The 13,778-nt window shown below is 40.7% G+C and overlaps 1 protein-coding gene across 1 annotated transcript; it reads right to left on the bottom strand.

The window, feature by feature from the left end:
- Positions 1–9,912: 9,912 nt before the first annotated feature.
- LOC119540508 (probable E3 ubiquitin-protein ligase DTX2) lies at positions 9,913–10,701 on the bottom strand. The gene has a single exon (XM_037844626.1). It carries the CDS (start codon positions 10,699–10,701, stop codon positions 9,913–9,915), a length of 789 nt encoding a protein of 262 aa, XP_037700554.1.
- Between the last annotated feature and the right edge of the window lie 3,077 nt (positions 10,702–13,778).

Here is a 13,778-nt window from a genome sequence, read left to right as displayed (position 1 = left end):
GATGAGATTTTGTATTTAGAGTTGCTACTGAAATGTCTTAAGATTTTCTGGATGAGAGAATGGGGTGAGTGCATTTTGCATGTGGGGACAACATGCCTTTGGGGGTGTAGAGTGCAGATTGAATCATGTCTCCCCAAAAAGACATGTTTAAGTCCTAATACCTGGTCCTGTGGAAGTGAGCCCAATTGTAAATAGAACCTATGAAAATTTTATTAGTTAAGATGTGGCAAACTAAATCAGAGGAGGCCTTAATCCAATATGATCAGGGTCCTTAAACCAGGAAATTTGGACACAGGGTGAGGAGGAGACAGATGGGAAAGGCACAGCTATGGTACCAAGGCAGACTGAGTTATGGAATGCCAGCAGGCCAACCACTGGAATGCTATATTTTACATTTGGAGAAGATGTGATCCCACTGATACTTTGATTTTGGACCTCTTTACTCCAAACTGCATCATCCATTTGAATAAAAATCTGCAAATAAATGTCCATTATAAGAATATATAAAAAATTTTGTCAGATGCATACAATAGACTAACAGCACTATGAAAGGAAAAATCATCTGGTACACAACAAAACGTAAGAGAATTTAAAAAACATTGTGTTAAAGCAAAATAAGCCAGACACAAAACTGTATAAATTTTATGATTCTATTTATATGAAGCATGAAAACAGGTAAAACTAGGCTAATGTGAAGGAAATAGGAACAATGGTTGCATCTGGAGCAGATTCAGGGTTTGATGAGATAGCAGCCCAGAAGATCGTTCTGGAGTGATGGAAATGCTTGAAAGGGATGATGATTACACAGTTGTAAATCCAGGCAACCTCCACTTTCCAAGACTATAGAATTGACTATTCAAGCTGAAACCATGCACTGCAGTCTCAATAATCACTAGGAAAACCATTATTGTTCTGTGACCTTTAAATATTTCTGTCTAAAAATCAAAATCTGTCTTACTGTTGGTTATAAATGTGTAGGAAAATGGAAAAAAAAATTGAGTGTTTATTTAGCACAAGTAATTTAAAGCATTAAAAACATTGAGAATTAAAGTGTATTAAGACTGTTTTGAACAGTTTGCCTTCTCATCACATAACCTATAATGTAGAACAAGTGACTTATATCATGCTGAATTGTCACTCCTCTTTCTACGTTTGGATCAGCTTCAAAAATTTTATCATTTGTGCTTTTAATGTTATGAAATATCCCTAAAGCATTCTTCAAAGTGATGTTTTGCCAGTATCACTTCCTCTGGGATATCTTTATCCTTTTCATTGCAACCATTTCCTCATTAAATGGCTGCACATATAGTCTGGTGAATGGAGGCAGTGTCACATTCCCTTTGTCAGCTGTTTCTTTTATAATGCCATATATGCTCAGTTTGAATTTAACTTCCAGCATTATCTGTTTTCATTTATTTCCTGCAATTTTAATCATGAACCCAAAATAATGTTTCACTAAATTGGTAGGCTGATTCCAAAATTCAAATGAATTTTCAAGGCACAAGAATGGCCAAGATACTATTGAAGATGAAGAAAGGAGAAGGAGCATCTTCTACTCTCTATCAATACCATATTTATTAAAATATAGTCATTAAGAAGGTGTAATATTAATGTAGAAAGAGACAATTTTTCCACTAAAATGTGAGAGATCACAGATACCTCCATGCATATATGAAAATGTTGCTTATCTCTGGGAAAGGAGGAACTACTCATTAAATATTGCTGAAAGTATTGATTATCTATAAATACAGAAATAACAGATACTTCTTTTATAAGCAAATTCAATTAGAAATATTCTTAAATATGAAAAGAAAATATAAGTCTAAGAAACATAGGAGAATATCCATAAGACTCCTGAGTAGAAGGAAGATTCTTAAAAAAAACACAAAGATGTTAATTATAAGTTAAAACAATGATAATTTTGAATACATTTAAATAAAAATCTCTGTTCCTCAAGAGACAAGAATAAACAAGCCACAATCTGGCAAGAGGTATTTGCAAAACATAACACTCCCATATTACTACTAATAAAAAATAAAGAACCTGTATGCATCAATAAGAAAAAGACCATGAACACATTAAAACATAGGCTAAGGAGTTGTACAAGAAGTTCTGCAGATGATGAAATATGAATGGCCTTTAAACAATGGAAAGATGTTTAATCTCATAAATACTCAGAGAAATACAATTTACAATCTGAAGAAAATATCCCTTGCAACTATTAGATTGCCAAAAGTTAAGAATTTTGAGAATGCTAAGTATGGATAAGGATATCTATTAATGGGCCCCATTGGTAGGATATTACCTTGGTACAAGCACTTTAAAAATAATTTGGCACCATCATGTGAAATAGATTCTTCTTACAGTCTACAAAGGAGCAAGCAGAGATTCCCCAACTGGTCTGCAGAGACACGCAGCTGTGCAGAGTAAGGTAAATATGTGCATGAAATTGATCTGCTTGTCCCTCAGGGTAGCCCGAAAGCACAGTATGTTTACCTCGGGCTGTGAGCAGCCTCACTTCTTTCCCTAAAGGTGTTGCACATGGTCTAAGTGTACTATGCAATGGCTAAGAAAAGCAACATTGCTTAGAAGGGTGTGAATGTAGAAGTGGCTGAAAATGGAAGACAACAGATAAATAAATTGAGATATATTCAAACAGTGGAGTAATCTGTACAGAAAAATAAATGAACCATCAGTATAAGCAACTATATAGATAAATCTTAAAACACTATGTTGAGAAATAGTACCAAATACAAGGAAACTAAAATTAGAGAATACATATGTGTACTTGAGTGTGTACACATATATAGATACATGAATATATACATAAGGTGGTTGTGTGTGCATATATATGCTAAAATTATATTTAATGAAGAAAATAATCATAAAACTTAGAATGATTTTGGATGGTTTCCTGATGGTTCCCTTGGCAGGTGGTAGGGATACCAAGGGCTGGGCTAGGGAAGGAGAACACTGGTAAATGCAGTAGCAATGTTAACATTCTAATTTTTAAGTTGGGTAGTGAATCAAAGCACACACTGGAATAATAGGGACAGCAGACAAAGGAAGGTTGTTCGTGTTTTATATAAAATTGGAGAATAATGTGTTTCAATGCTGATGGGGAATATTTACTATGGACAAAGAAACTAAAGAAGGAAGAGAGAGGTGATTAAGAAGAAATGAAATTATCAAAAAGATGTAAGAGACTGGGACTCAGAGCCCAAGTGCGTAGGCTTGTGTCTGAAAGGGACAGGAAAATCCATCCACTGTATCTTGTTTAATGGCGGAAAGATTAGGGAATTCAGCTAGAAATGAGGGCAATGCAAAGGTATGAAGGATTTGAGAAAAATTATGAAACAGCCAAAAATAGAAAGGCAAGTTTCTCACTTATGTGCCTTAACTATCCATGACCAGAAAACTTCACACATAAATAGAAGGACCCAGCAAACTATCTGAGAGAAAAACCCAAAATACAACTATGATTAAAAAAAACTTAAAATCATTTGCTTCCTGAGGCCCTTGCCAAAAATCATATAGACTTATATGCTACCACTCTTCAAATTTTACTTTAATCACAATTGTACAGATGACTAGAGTTGTAAATTCTAAGGAAATTTTGCCATTGGGAATATTTATAGTTTCCCTTTCTGAGCTGTAATTTCCCTTTGTCATTATAAAATAAAGTTATTCTACAGTTTTCAATGATAAAAGAGAATGAAAATTTTACCAATTATTCTATTTCAGAACTCCTCCATTAATAAATTTAAATTACAAAAGGAAATTAAAGTCTCTTATTATTTACCAAGTTAGGCTTTGTAACTAGTATTACCTAAAAGGAACTGAGCAGATGATGATTATAATAATAACTAGAGAGGAGCTGTGCTGTCCTGGATTTTCAGGGGGTAAATGGGATATTTTACAGTTTCTGCATTAAAATAAGCATTCTCCCTCAAAAATCCCCAAGAGAGACTAATACTTACCTCAAGGTATTTGTAGTGTATGCATAAGCATACAAATATGCTTGAAGTTATTTTTGTTTTAATTGTCTTTGGGGTAGAATTTTGAAACCATGAAAAAAGCCAATGTCCTTAAGATTTTAGATTTTAAGAAGGATCTTATAAACATGGAAAACTAAAACAAATGTTTACCAGGGCATCTCTCAGCTCCTAGAAAACACATGTTTTACGTAGTATTCTTTTTCCTGTTAAAAATTAAGTCTCACCCAACTCTCTTTAGCCATGCAAGTATAGATCTTCAAGTGTCCATCCTTATGACAATCCAACTTTTCCTCATAAAGGGATGTATCTCAGAGCATTAGCTCATGTTGCTGAGCTATCTTATCTACCCTGCCTCTGATTTCTATCAACCTCACTGCCTGGGTCCCTCAGGTAGTTCTCCCAGGTAAATCTGCCGGCCTCTCTGTAGCCTGTTGCAATATAGTCACACTTTGATATGAAATGTGGCATTATACAACTAGATTAACTACTTTTTCACTAGATTTTATTCATTTTTCCAAAATTCTTATCTCTCCTTTAGATATATAGGATGCTACAGAGAATATTAAAATTACAATGAGTTTCAGCTTCTGAAAACAGGTCAAAAATCAGCATAACAATATTTTGATAGATCTCCAGAGGCACAACTCCATAGGGCACAGTGCTAACATTCATGTTTGGGTTTGTATATTCATCTTATTACATTAGTCAAAAACAATCTGTGTGCCCCTCTCTCTATTTAAATATAAATGAATCCTATACTTTAGTGGTACTTGTTGAGCTTTTCCCACTTCCATAGTTTAATTTTTCAATTTTTGGATGCTTCTTTTCTCTGGAAGTACGCTCCAGTACTTCTCACTTCCCCTCTCATTGTTATATTGCATCCCACAGGGTATAAAATCATGGCAGCCACATTGTAAGCATTTAATAAAACTATTTTGATTTATAATATTAATATTTAAATTATTGCAACTAACACATAATATGTGCTCCATAAATGTTAGTTTGACAACCAAACGAATGAATCCTCAAATATCTTACAAAATTCTTATTTTTGCTTCAAAATTTTAACTCTCAATTTATTAATGGTTGGCACTCTTCTACTACCTTGTAGATTTACCCTTTTGCTAAGTTGTTCCCAGATCCTGAAATATTTTCATAAAAGTCTGCTCCATCAACCTCAGTTTTTTCTTTTTTGTTTCATGATAGCTTGCCCAACTTCATCTTTTCTCTTTCTTTTCCTTTTTTATTAGAGCAATTCTTGGTTTACAGAAAAATCTTGCAGAAATTACAGAGTTCCCATACAACTCCACTTCACATCTACAGTTTTCCCTACTGTGGCAGCCTGAACAAAACAAGCCTGCAGACTTTGGTGCATGGAAGTCTGTGTGACCTAGGCAGCTATTGTTTAACCTATCATCTTTGTAAGTCAGTAAAGAGAAAAAGGGTAAATTGTAACTTTAAATAGGAAGTAAGCAGGAGGTGAGAAACTCTTAGTCTCACAAAAGAGCAAGAATGTTAATCTAGTCTACCTGCTTCCTGGCCCCCAAGTGTAATCACTCTTGTGGTTGTTTACAAAGCCTCATCCTATAATTCTTTCCTTCCTGCACCACCCCCATGTCACAGGATGCTCTCCCACCCTTAGGAATGCCTTTGTCTTAAACCCATATAACTGGCTTTCTGTCCTCTTTCAATTGCACAGTCAACTTCCCTGCAAAAGTGGTAGTCACCTAGTGAGAAAAAAGCCATTTGATTTCTGCTGATTTCTGCCTCCCTGTGAGTAAGCCCCAAATAAAGTTCATGTTTCAGAAAATGCTCGGTGTCTTCTTTGGTCTTTTGACTGGCAAAGCCCCCTTGGGCTGTGACAATTAGTGGGCCAGCCAGGAGACCAAAGGAGCCCCCACTTCTGTAAACATGAACCTGGGGAAGGGCGAGACCCCTGGGGGATACCAGGGTGGCCTGGGACTTCAATGTGGGGAGGGGTAGCTACCCTCCTGGATGAATGGGGCCCACTGAGGGAATATAGAGGTGTGTGCATCTTCCCAGTGGGACTAATAGATATCCTGCAGCAGGCCACAGGAGCTTTGGGAATTCAGAAAGAGAAGGGGGGCTGCCAGATTGCAGCTGTGGTGGGCTGGCCATTGTTAGAGGCTGTACATGCTGCTACTGATGAAGCTTTAGCAGCAAAGGTGGCCATACACTGCCTGGAGGATGAAGTAAAACTGGAAAAGGATATGAAACTGGTGCAAGCTTAGCTAGGGATGCTTTAAATGAAAGATTAAAGCAAGTAGATGAAAATTTGGCCATGCTTGTGTACCATTATGCCAAAGTGAAAGGGCGCAAGCTGTGCAAAATGCAAGTCAGATGCATTCTAACCTCACCTGACTGGGATTCTAAGATTTGGGACCCTGTGGATTTCTCTTCAAAGGAATAGTCACAATTGGAATGGGAGGTGGAAGAAGAGCATAACCTTGTTGTCCTTTGATCTTGTGCAAAATCAAATCAGAGTAGCTGGTAGGCTCTATTGAAGGAGGGGAGGGTGAGTGAGGCAGAAGGGCACCTGATGAGCCAAAGGTGCTTGTAACATCATGGGAATTCACCCCAGTGGAATTAAGGGATATTGGGAATCAATATCGGTAAAAATCTAGAGAGCCATTAGCAAACTGGTTGCTATGGCTATGGGATGATGGTTTAGATAGCGCTCTGCTCACTGGGTGGGAAATGAGTAAGTTAGCCACTATTTCCACTCACCCCTCCCATGCCAGAAGTTGTACTCATTTGGAACTAACATATAGACTTACTCACTTTTTCACTGGCTAGTCAAACAATGTAAAATTGTGTGACTGCAGGAAGGGGACTTACCCCACACCCCACTAGAGTGGAATAGCATAGAGGAGCTTCAGGATATACTTCAGGGATTAGGCATGAAACATTTGACTTATGCTAATGAAACTGTGGGACCAGATGATGTCACTTTCACTCGATGTTTATGTGGAACAATTCTGCACATGGCACCTAATCAATGGTATGGAACTTTAATGACCCTATTTAAGCCCCTAATAGGAAAGCCTCTCATGGAAGCTGCCCAAGAGATTGTGGAGTTGGGAGAAGTGGACCATCTGCAGAAAACCAAGGCTGGGGTTAGAGCAATGGGGTGATTCCCCAGAGGGCATGACGGGCCAAATAGGGTGTCATGTAAGCAAATGTGGGCAGATCTCACAGCAGCCACAACAGAAATAGAGAAAATTCATAGACAACTGAATACTGTTCTAGTTAAACTATGGAGTAAATTGCCCAAAGAACAGAGGCTTACTAAGCAGGAAATTAAACCTTCAGGAAAAAAAAAAAACTGCATTAGGTTATCAGGCACATGGTACATAAACAGAACCCTCCACTCCACCAGCAGAGGAAGTTTGGGAGGCCCCATTTTCCCTGGATTAGGGAGGGGGCTGAGATCACCAAATAAGAGCAATTTATGGGGGCACTGGGGAACAGAAGCCACACGTTGAATTAACTATTTCTGGTCTCCCACTAATGAACTAATGAGTTTTGGCCCTAGGAGACACAGCAATGGCATGTACCCTAATACATGGGAGAAAACCACAAAGTAGAGGTCCCACACTAACCATTGCTGGTTATGGGGGCCAAGGGGTTAAAGCAACTCAGATATGGGTTTTAATGCAAATTGGCTGGCTGTCTCCCAAAACTTACACAGTATATATATCCCCTATTCCACAATATACACTGGGGATTGATATTCTGCAGAATGTCACCCTGCAAATCACTACAGAGGAATTCCACTTCTGGTGTCAAGTTGTAAAAGCAGTCCTGTAAGGACAGGCTAAATGGTCACCAGCAAAAGTGCCTCCTCCTAGGCACACAGCTGCCATTCACAAGTTACCTGGAGGACACCAGGAAATTACAGCTAACATAAAGGAGTTAGAAAGCACGGGTATTATTATTCCCACCCATAGCCCCTTCAACAGTCTGGTCTGGCTGGTAAAGAAGTCTGATGGCTCTTGGAAAATGACTGTGGATTATAGAGAGCTAAATAAGGTAACCCCTCCTTTGTTTGCAGCAGTGCCGAACTTTGGCACATTGCCCCAGGATATTAGCAAAAAAATTAGGCCTGTTTCATTTTGTGTTAGATCTTGCAAATGCCTTCTTTAGCATTCCTCCAGATTCTTCCACTAAACCTGTGTTTGCCTTCACATGGGTAGGACAACAGTGGACTTTCACAGTGTTGCCACAAGGGTATATTCATAGCCCTACTATTTGCCACAACCTAGTGGCTAGAGATTTAACAAAATGGACACCTCCTGATGCTGTCACTATGTTCCATTATATTAATGATATAATTCTAACTAGCAATTCTCTTCCAGACTTAGAAGAGGCAGCTAAAACAGTGGTGACCCACCTTGAGAGTAGAGGATGGGTGATAAACTGAGAAAAAATGCAAGGACATGGGTGTTGTATCAAATTTTGGGGTGTTGTCTGGTTGCGTAAGAAAAAAACTATTCCTTCCGCTGTTATTGATAAAGGGCAGAATTGCCCTACCCCATGTACCTCCAAAAAATTAATCGCTTATTTAGGGCTATTGGGTTATTGGAAGTTTTTATACCTCACCTAGCACAAATTCTTAAACCTTTGTATCTGTTAGTTCAAAAGGGAAAACCATGGGAGTGGGACATTCCCCAACAGCCTGCTTTTGAGAGATCAAAGCATGTTGTGGCACAGGCACAAGCTTTTAAGGGGGGTGGACCCTGATGTGCCTTGCAAATTGGTTGTGGTCAGTACCAACATTGGCTTTGGGTGGGGTTTGTGGCAAAGGCAACAGACTAAATGTGTACCTATTGGGTTTTGGTCACAGTTATGGAAAGGAGCAAAGCTTCAATATAGCCCTTTAGAGAAGCAATTGTGTGCTGCTTATAATGCCCTACTACAAGTGGAAGGGCTAACTCAAAAAATGTCAAGTGACTTTACAAACAGCCATACCTATACAGAGGTGGATATGTGACACCATAAGCAAGCCACATTCTGGGAGTGCTCAGTTGAGCATATTAACAAAGTAGAAATCTTACCTCCTACATGCAGTGGTTTCAACAACAGCCCTTTAAGTGCAGAAATGCATGAAATCTTGGAACCAGTCTCCTATACAGAAGAATAGTTTATCCTGCTACCTACCAGCCTTCCTGAAATACCTTCTCCTCTGATGCCCACTGATGATGGACAGGGAAGTATACCTGACTCTGCTTGGTATACAGATGGGTCGGCACATGGGCAGCCAGCTAATTGGACAGCAATGGCTGTCCAGCTGAGCACTGACAACAACTGGGAGGAAAGGGGAACTCTGTAAAGCAGGCAATGGGCTGAGTTATGGGCAGTATGGATGGTGATTGTCCATGAGCCGGGAGATGCTTTAACTGTTTGTACAGATAATTGGGCTGTTTACCAAGGCCTGATGGTATGGATGGCTACATGGAAGCAAGAACAATGGACAGTGGTCAGTTGCCCCTTATGGCTTCCAAAAGCATAAAGTAACTGTTTTTCATGTGTCAGTCCATAATGCTAACTCCTTGCCTGGCAACACTGAAGGAGATGCCCTGACAAAAATCGGCAGCTTGGCACCAACAATACTCGACTCTTGCTACATGGTGTTTATTGCAAACAAAAAATATGAGATATGAGAAGCTACCTGGAAGCCATGCCCGCTCCAGGGTGGGGACAGGGCACAGTCTCTATTCTCCCCATGCCACGCCCTGGCCCTGCAGGCCTAACACAGCCCTCTGAGGACAGAAGTGTCCCCTGCATGGAGGTAGTTGTATCTTCAGCCCCCCAAGTACAACTCCCCAGGCTGCCAGACTCCCCCACAGACCCAAGCCTTGGGGGAAGGAAGGCAGGGAGGCAGGAGGCAGCCTCAGCCTGAGGTGGAGCAGGCCCCATGCCACAAGCATCCTCTCAGGAGGGGAATTCCCTGTCCGTCTGTCTGAGGGACAGTCCTGGCAGCGATGGGGAGGATGGGGCACTCATGGCAGGGGCAGGGTTGGGGCACACAGGGAGCAGGGCCAGCCAGGAGAGTGGGCCACTGCTGCTCCAGGCAGTCCTTGGTGACATCCTGAGTGGCCAGCTCGGCCAGCACATTCTGCAGGTAGTTGGGGTTGGGGTAGCCATAGCCTGTTATGTTGCAGTCCGTCTCTGTCTTGTGGTGGATCTCATTCCACACCACCATGTCCGCCTCACCCATGGTGTTGGATGTGCCCACTGTGAAAATGAGTCGCCTCTTCCAGGCCACCTTGAGGAGCTCTAGGACCTTGCAGCCCTCGGCGTAGTCTGGAAGGTAGCACTGGTGGGGAAACCCCCTGGCGGTGAACAGCTTTCTGGGATTGGGATATTTGGGACCCTGGATGCTGTGTGGAATGGTGTAAACTATGAGTATCATCCTGCAGTCCTCATGGCCAGTGAGGGACAACTGGAACTTGAAGACATCCATCTTCCCCCGGGGCCACGTCCCGGTTTTCTCTCCATAGAAGGTTTTGCAGGAAGGACACTGCAAACTCCCATCCTGGTTCCCACTGCAGTACATGGCCAGCAGGCAGAGCCCGTGGAAGGCATGGCTGTACTTGGTGAGGCAGCCCACGGCCATGGGCCCGATGATCTTGCTATTGGTCACGTCACTGTACCCAGATGCCACGGACAGCTTCTCCATGCGTGAGGCAGCTGGATGGCAACATTGGAAAACTCGGCACCGAGGGTGCCTAACCCTGTGGAAATTGGCACAGCAGTTCCAATTGCCCATTACTCAGCAGGAACTAAAAGAGGTAGTAGACGCCTATCCTTCCTCACCAACTTGGACACATTGGCTGAGATCAAATTCCTGTTACCTGGTGGCAAATAGACGACATCAGGCTGCTTCCTCTATCTGAAGATGCAAGGTATGCTTTTACAGGTGTAGACACAGCTATGGGAATTTTATTAGCTTTCCCAGAAGGAAAAGCCAACCAATGAGCTATGAATCATAGTTTAGAAAAGTTATGTGCCTTTTCCAGGGGCCCCACACATGTAGACAGCAATAGGGGACCCCCTTCACTGGGCAATTAACACAGGCCAGGGTTATAGAACATGATGTCCTTTGGATGTTTCACTTGCCCTATAATCCTGCAGTGGTAGGACTGATTGAAAGAATGAAAGGTCTTTTAAAGGAACACTTAAAGGATGATAAAAACCCCATACAACAATGGACTCAATAACTGTATCCACCTCTGATTAGCATTAACTCCAGACCCAGAGCAGCTGCTCCTGCTCCTGTGGAAATGGTAGCCGTGGGGCCCATGAAGGCCCTATGAATTCACATAAGGGGGGCCAGCTGCTCTCAAGCCTCAGCAAGGCAGCAATAATAACCTGCTCTTGCCTGTGCTACAAACACTAGAAATTGGGGAGAATAAGGTCAATTGGCTCCAGTTCTGGCCCATGCAGCCTCATTGGCTGGGTGTCCTAAGCCCATGGGGGATTGGGGTTACCCTAAATTTATTCAAAATATACCTAAAGTGTTGTATATTGTTAATCCCAGGGCCCCCATACTCCAGGGAACTATATGTATTACTTTGTGGACTCTCATTATGCCCAGGTTAACTTTAGATCTAACCCCTGAAAGTCTGACACAACCCCAGAGAGAAAAGATGTGGTATCTCAACACCCCCCTACAAACACACACAGTGCTCCTTTGCCTGCAATATGGATGGGAATGTAGCTTGTGTATTGTTAGATCACCAAGATTTACCCCTTATTGTAGCCCATAAACATCTTTTTTTTTTTGCCCACAGCACTATAGGAAATAGATTTCTACTGTGGGCTTCTGCTGTAACCCACACTCCTGATCATACACAAAATCACATACAAAGTAGTGATCATTTATCTAATGATCCTCTTTTCTAAATGGTGGAACTCATTTACTTGGCCATAGCACCACTTGCTAATAGGTTTATTATCTCTGTGTACCAATATATTAATACTATGTTGTATATTGTATTGTTGTTGTGAATTATGGATGTAAAGCCCGTCCTATGGTCAATGCAAACTATTGTGTGGGGGTGGACTATGGCAGCCCCTGGCCTGAACAAAACAGGCCTTTGCACCTTGGCACATGGCAGTCTGTGTGACCTAGGCAGCTAATGCTTCTTTGTAAGCCAGTAAAGAGAAAAAGGGTAAATTGTAATTTTAAATGGGAAGTAAGCAGGAGGTGAAAATTCTTAGTCTCAGGAAAGAACAAGAATATTAATCTAGTCTATCTGCTTCCTGGCCCCCAAGTGTTATCACTCTCATGGTTGTTCACAAAGCCCCATCCTATAATTCTTTCCTTCCTGTACCACCCCCATGTCACAGGATGCTCTCCCACTCTTAGGAATGTCTTTGTTTAAACCCATATAACTGGCTTGCTGTCCTCTTTCAATAGCACTGCCAACTTCCCTGCAAAAGGGGTACCCGCCCAGCAAGAAAAAAGCCATTTGATTTCTGCTGATTTCTGCCTCACTGTGAGTAAGCTCCAAATAAAGTTTATGTTTCAGAAAATGCTCAGCATCTTCTTTGGTGTTTTGACTGGCAAAGCCTCCTCGGGTATGATAGCATTAAACCTTGAATGCCCCAATAAAGATACAATATGAAATAAAATGCTGCAGAAATATGTCTCTGTGATACAGAAAGGATTCTTTAAACAGTAAAATCATGGATGTATGGATTGCTTCTCCCCCTTTCTGTTCTTTGTCAAAACTCTCAAATTAAAAAATGAATCAAGCCCAGGTCCTGAAATCTGGTGTCCTAAAGGATTCTCACCCTGTGGAGGCCCTGGAATTTGGGATTTGTTTCCAGGAGGAGCCACAGAAGCAACAGGGAACCTTTTCTTGAAGGAAACCTTGACATCATGTACATCTCTTGCACTGATTGCTGAGTGATAAAATGAAGCGAAATAACTTAAGCAATGATTAAATTGTTACTCTTGCTCTTCCACAAACCTGGGCTATTTATTTATTTATTTATTTATTATTTTTCCATCTTGCCTAATTCAAAAGGGAAGACTATATATACAATAAAGTTCAGATCTAAATTTTGATCCCAAGAATGTTTCCTTTCTTTGAGAGGAGAAAGTAATAAACTAACATTTGTTAAAACTCTGTTAAATTTGAGTCTTTAAAATAATACAGAAACAAGAACTAAGCAATATTAGACATGGATCATAATCACTAATTTGATAAAAAGAAAAAAATAAAATAAGACATAGTGTTCCATTTTATTTAAAGCAAACTCAATTGTAAGGACAGGAAATAGATGATAAAATAATGTGAGTCTGAATTTCAGTACAAATTTTGAAAATGTCTCCCTTGACCTCCAAACATAGAAGATAGAAGCTGAAAATAAAACTGATGCAGAAATTTTTATTAGCTAGAAAATTTTTCATTGGAAGTAATAGAATGTCTCAATGGCTTAAACAACAAGGATTTACTAATCTTACCCATCAGACTTTGTGGAGGTAGAAACCCCCATGCTGGTTAATTCTGTGGCTCTCTGTTGGGCTCTGTCACTGGCAGAGTTCTCTGCAGTTCCCTCTCTCTCCCTCTCTCTCTCTCTCTCCCTCACTCTCTCTTTCTCTCTGTCACAAAATGGCTGCTGAAGTTCCATGAATCATGGTATCCTGCAACAATTTCCAAGGAAGAAAGTGAGAGAAGTGTTTCTTTTCATGGACACCTCTTTATATCAAGGAGAAAATCATTCTACAAAATATTCAGCAGCCTT

Source organism: Choloepus didactylus, chromosome 7 (assembly GCF_015220235.1).
Source record: "Choloepus didactylus isolate mChoDid1 chromosome 7, mChoDid1.pri, whole genome shotgun sequence".
Taxonomy (NCBI): Eukaryota; Metazoa; Chordata; class Mammalia; order Pilosa; family Megalonychidae; genus Choloepus; species Choloepus didactylus.
This window is presented reverse-complemented; position numbering and strand designations above follow the sequence as displayed.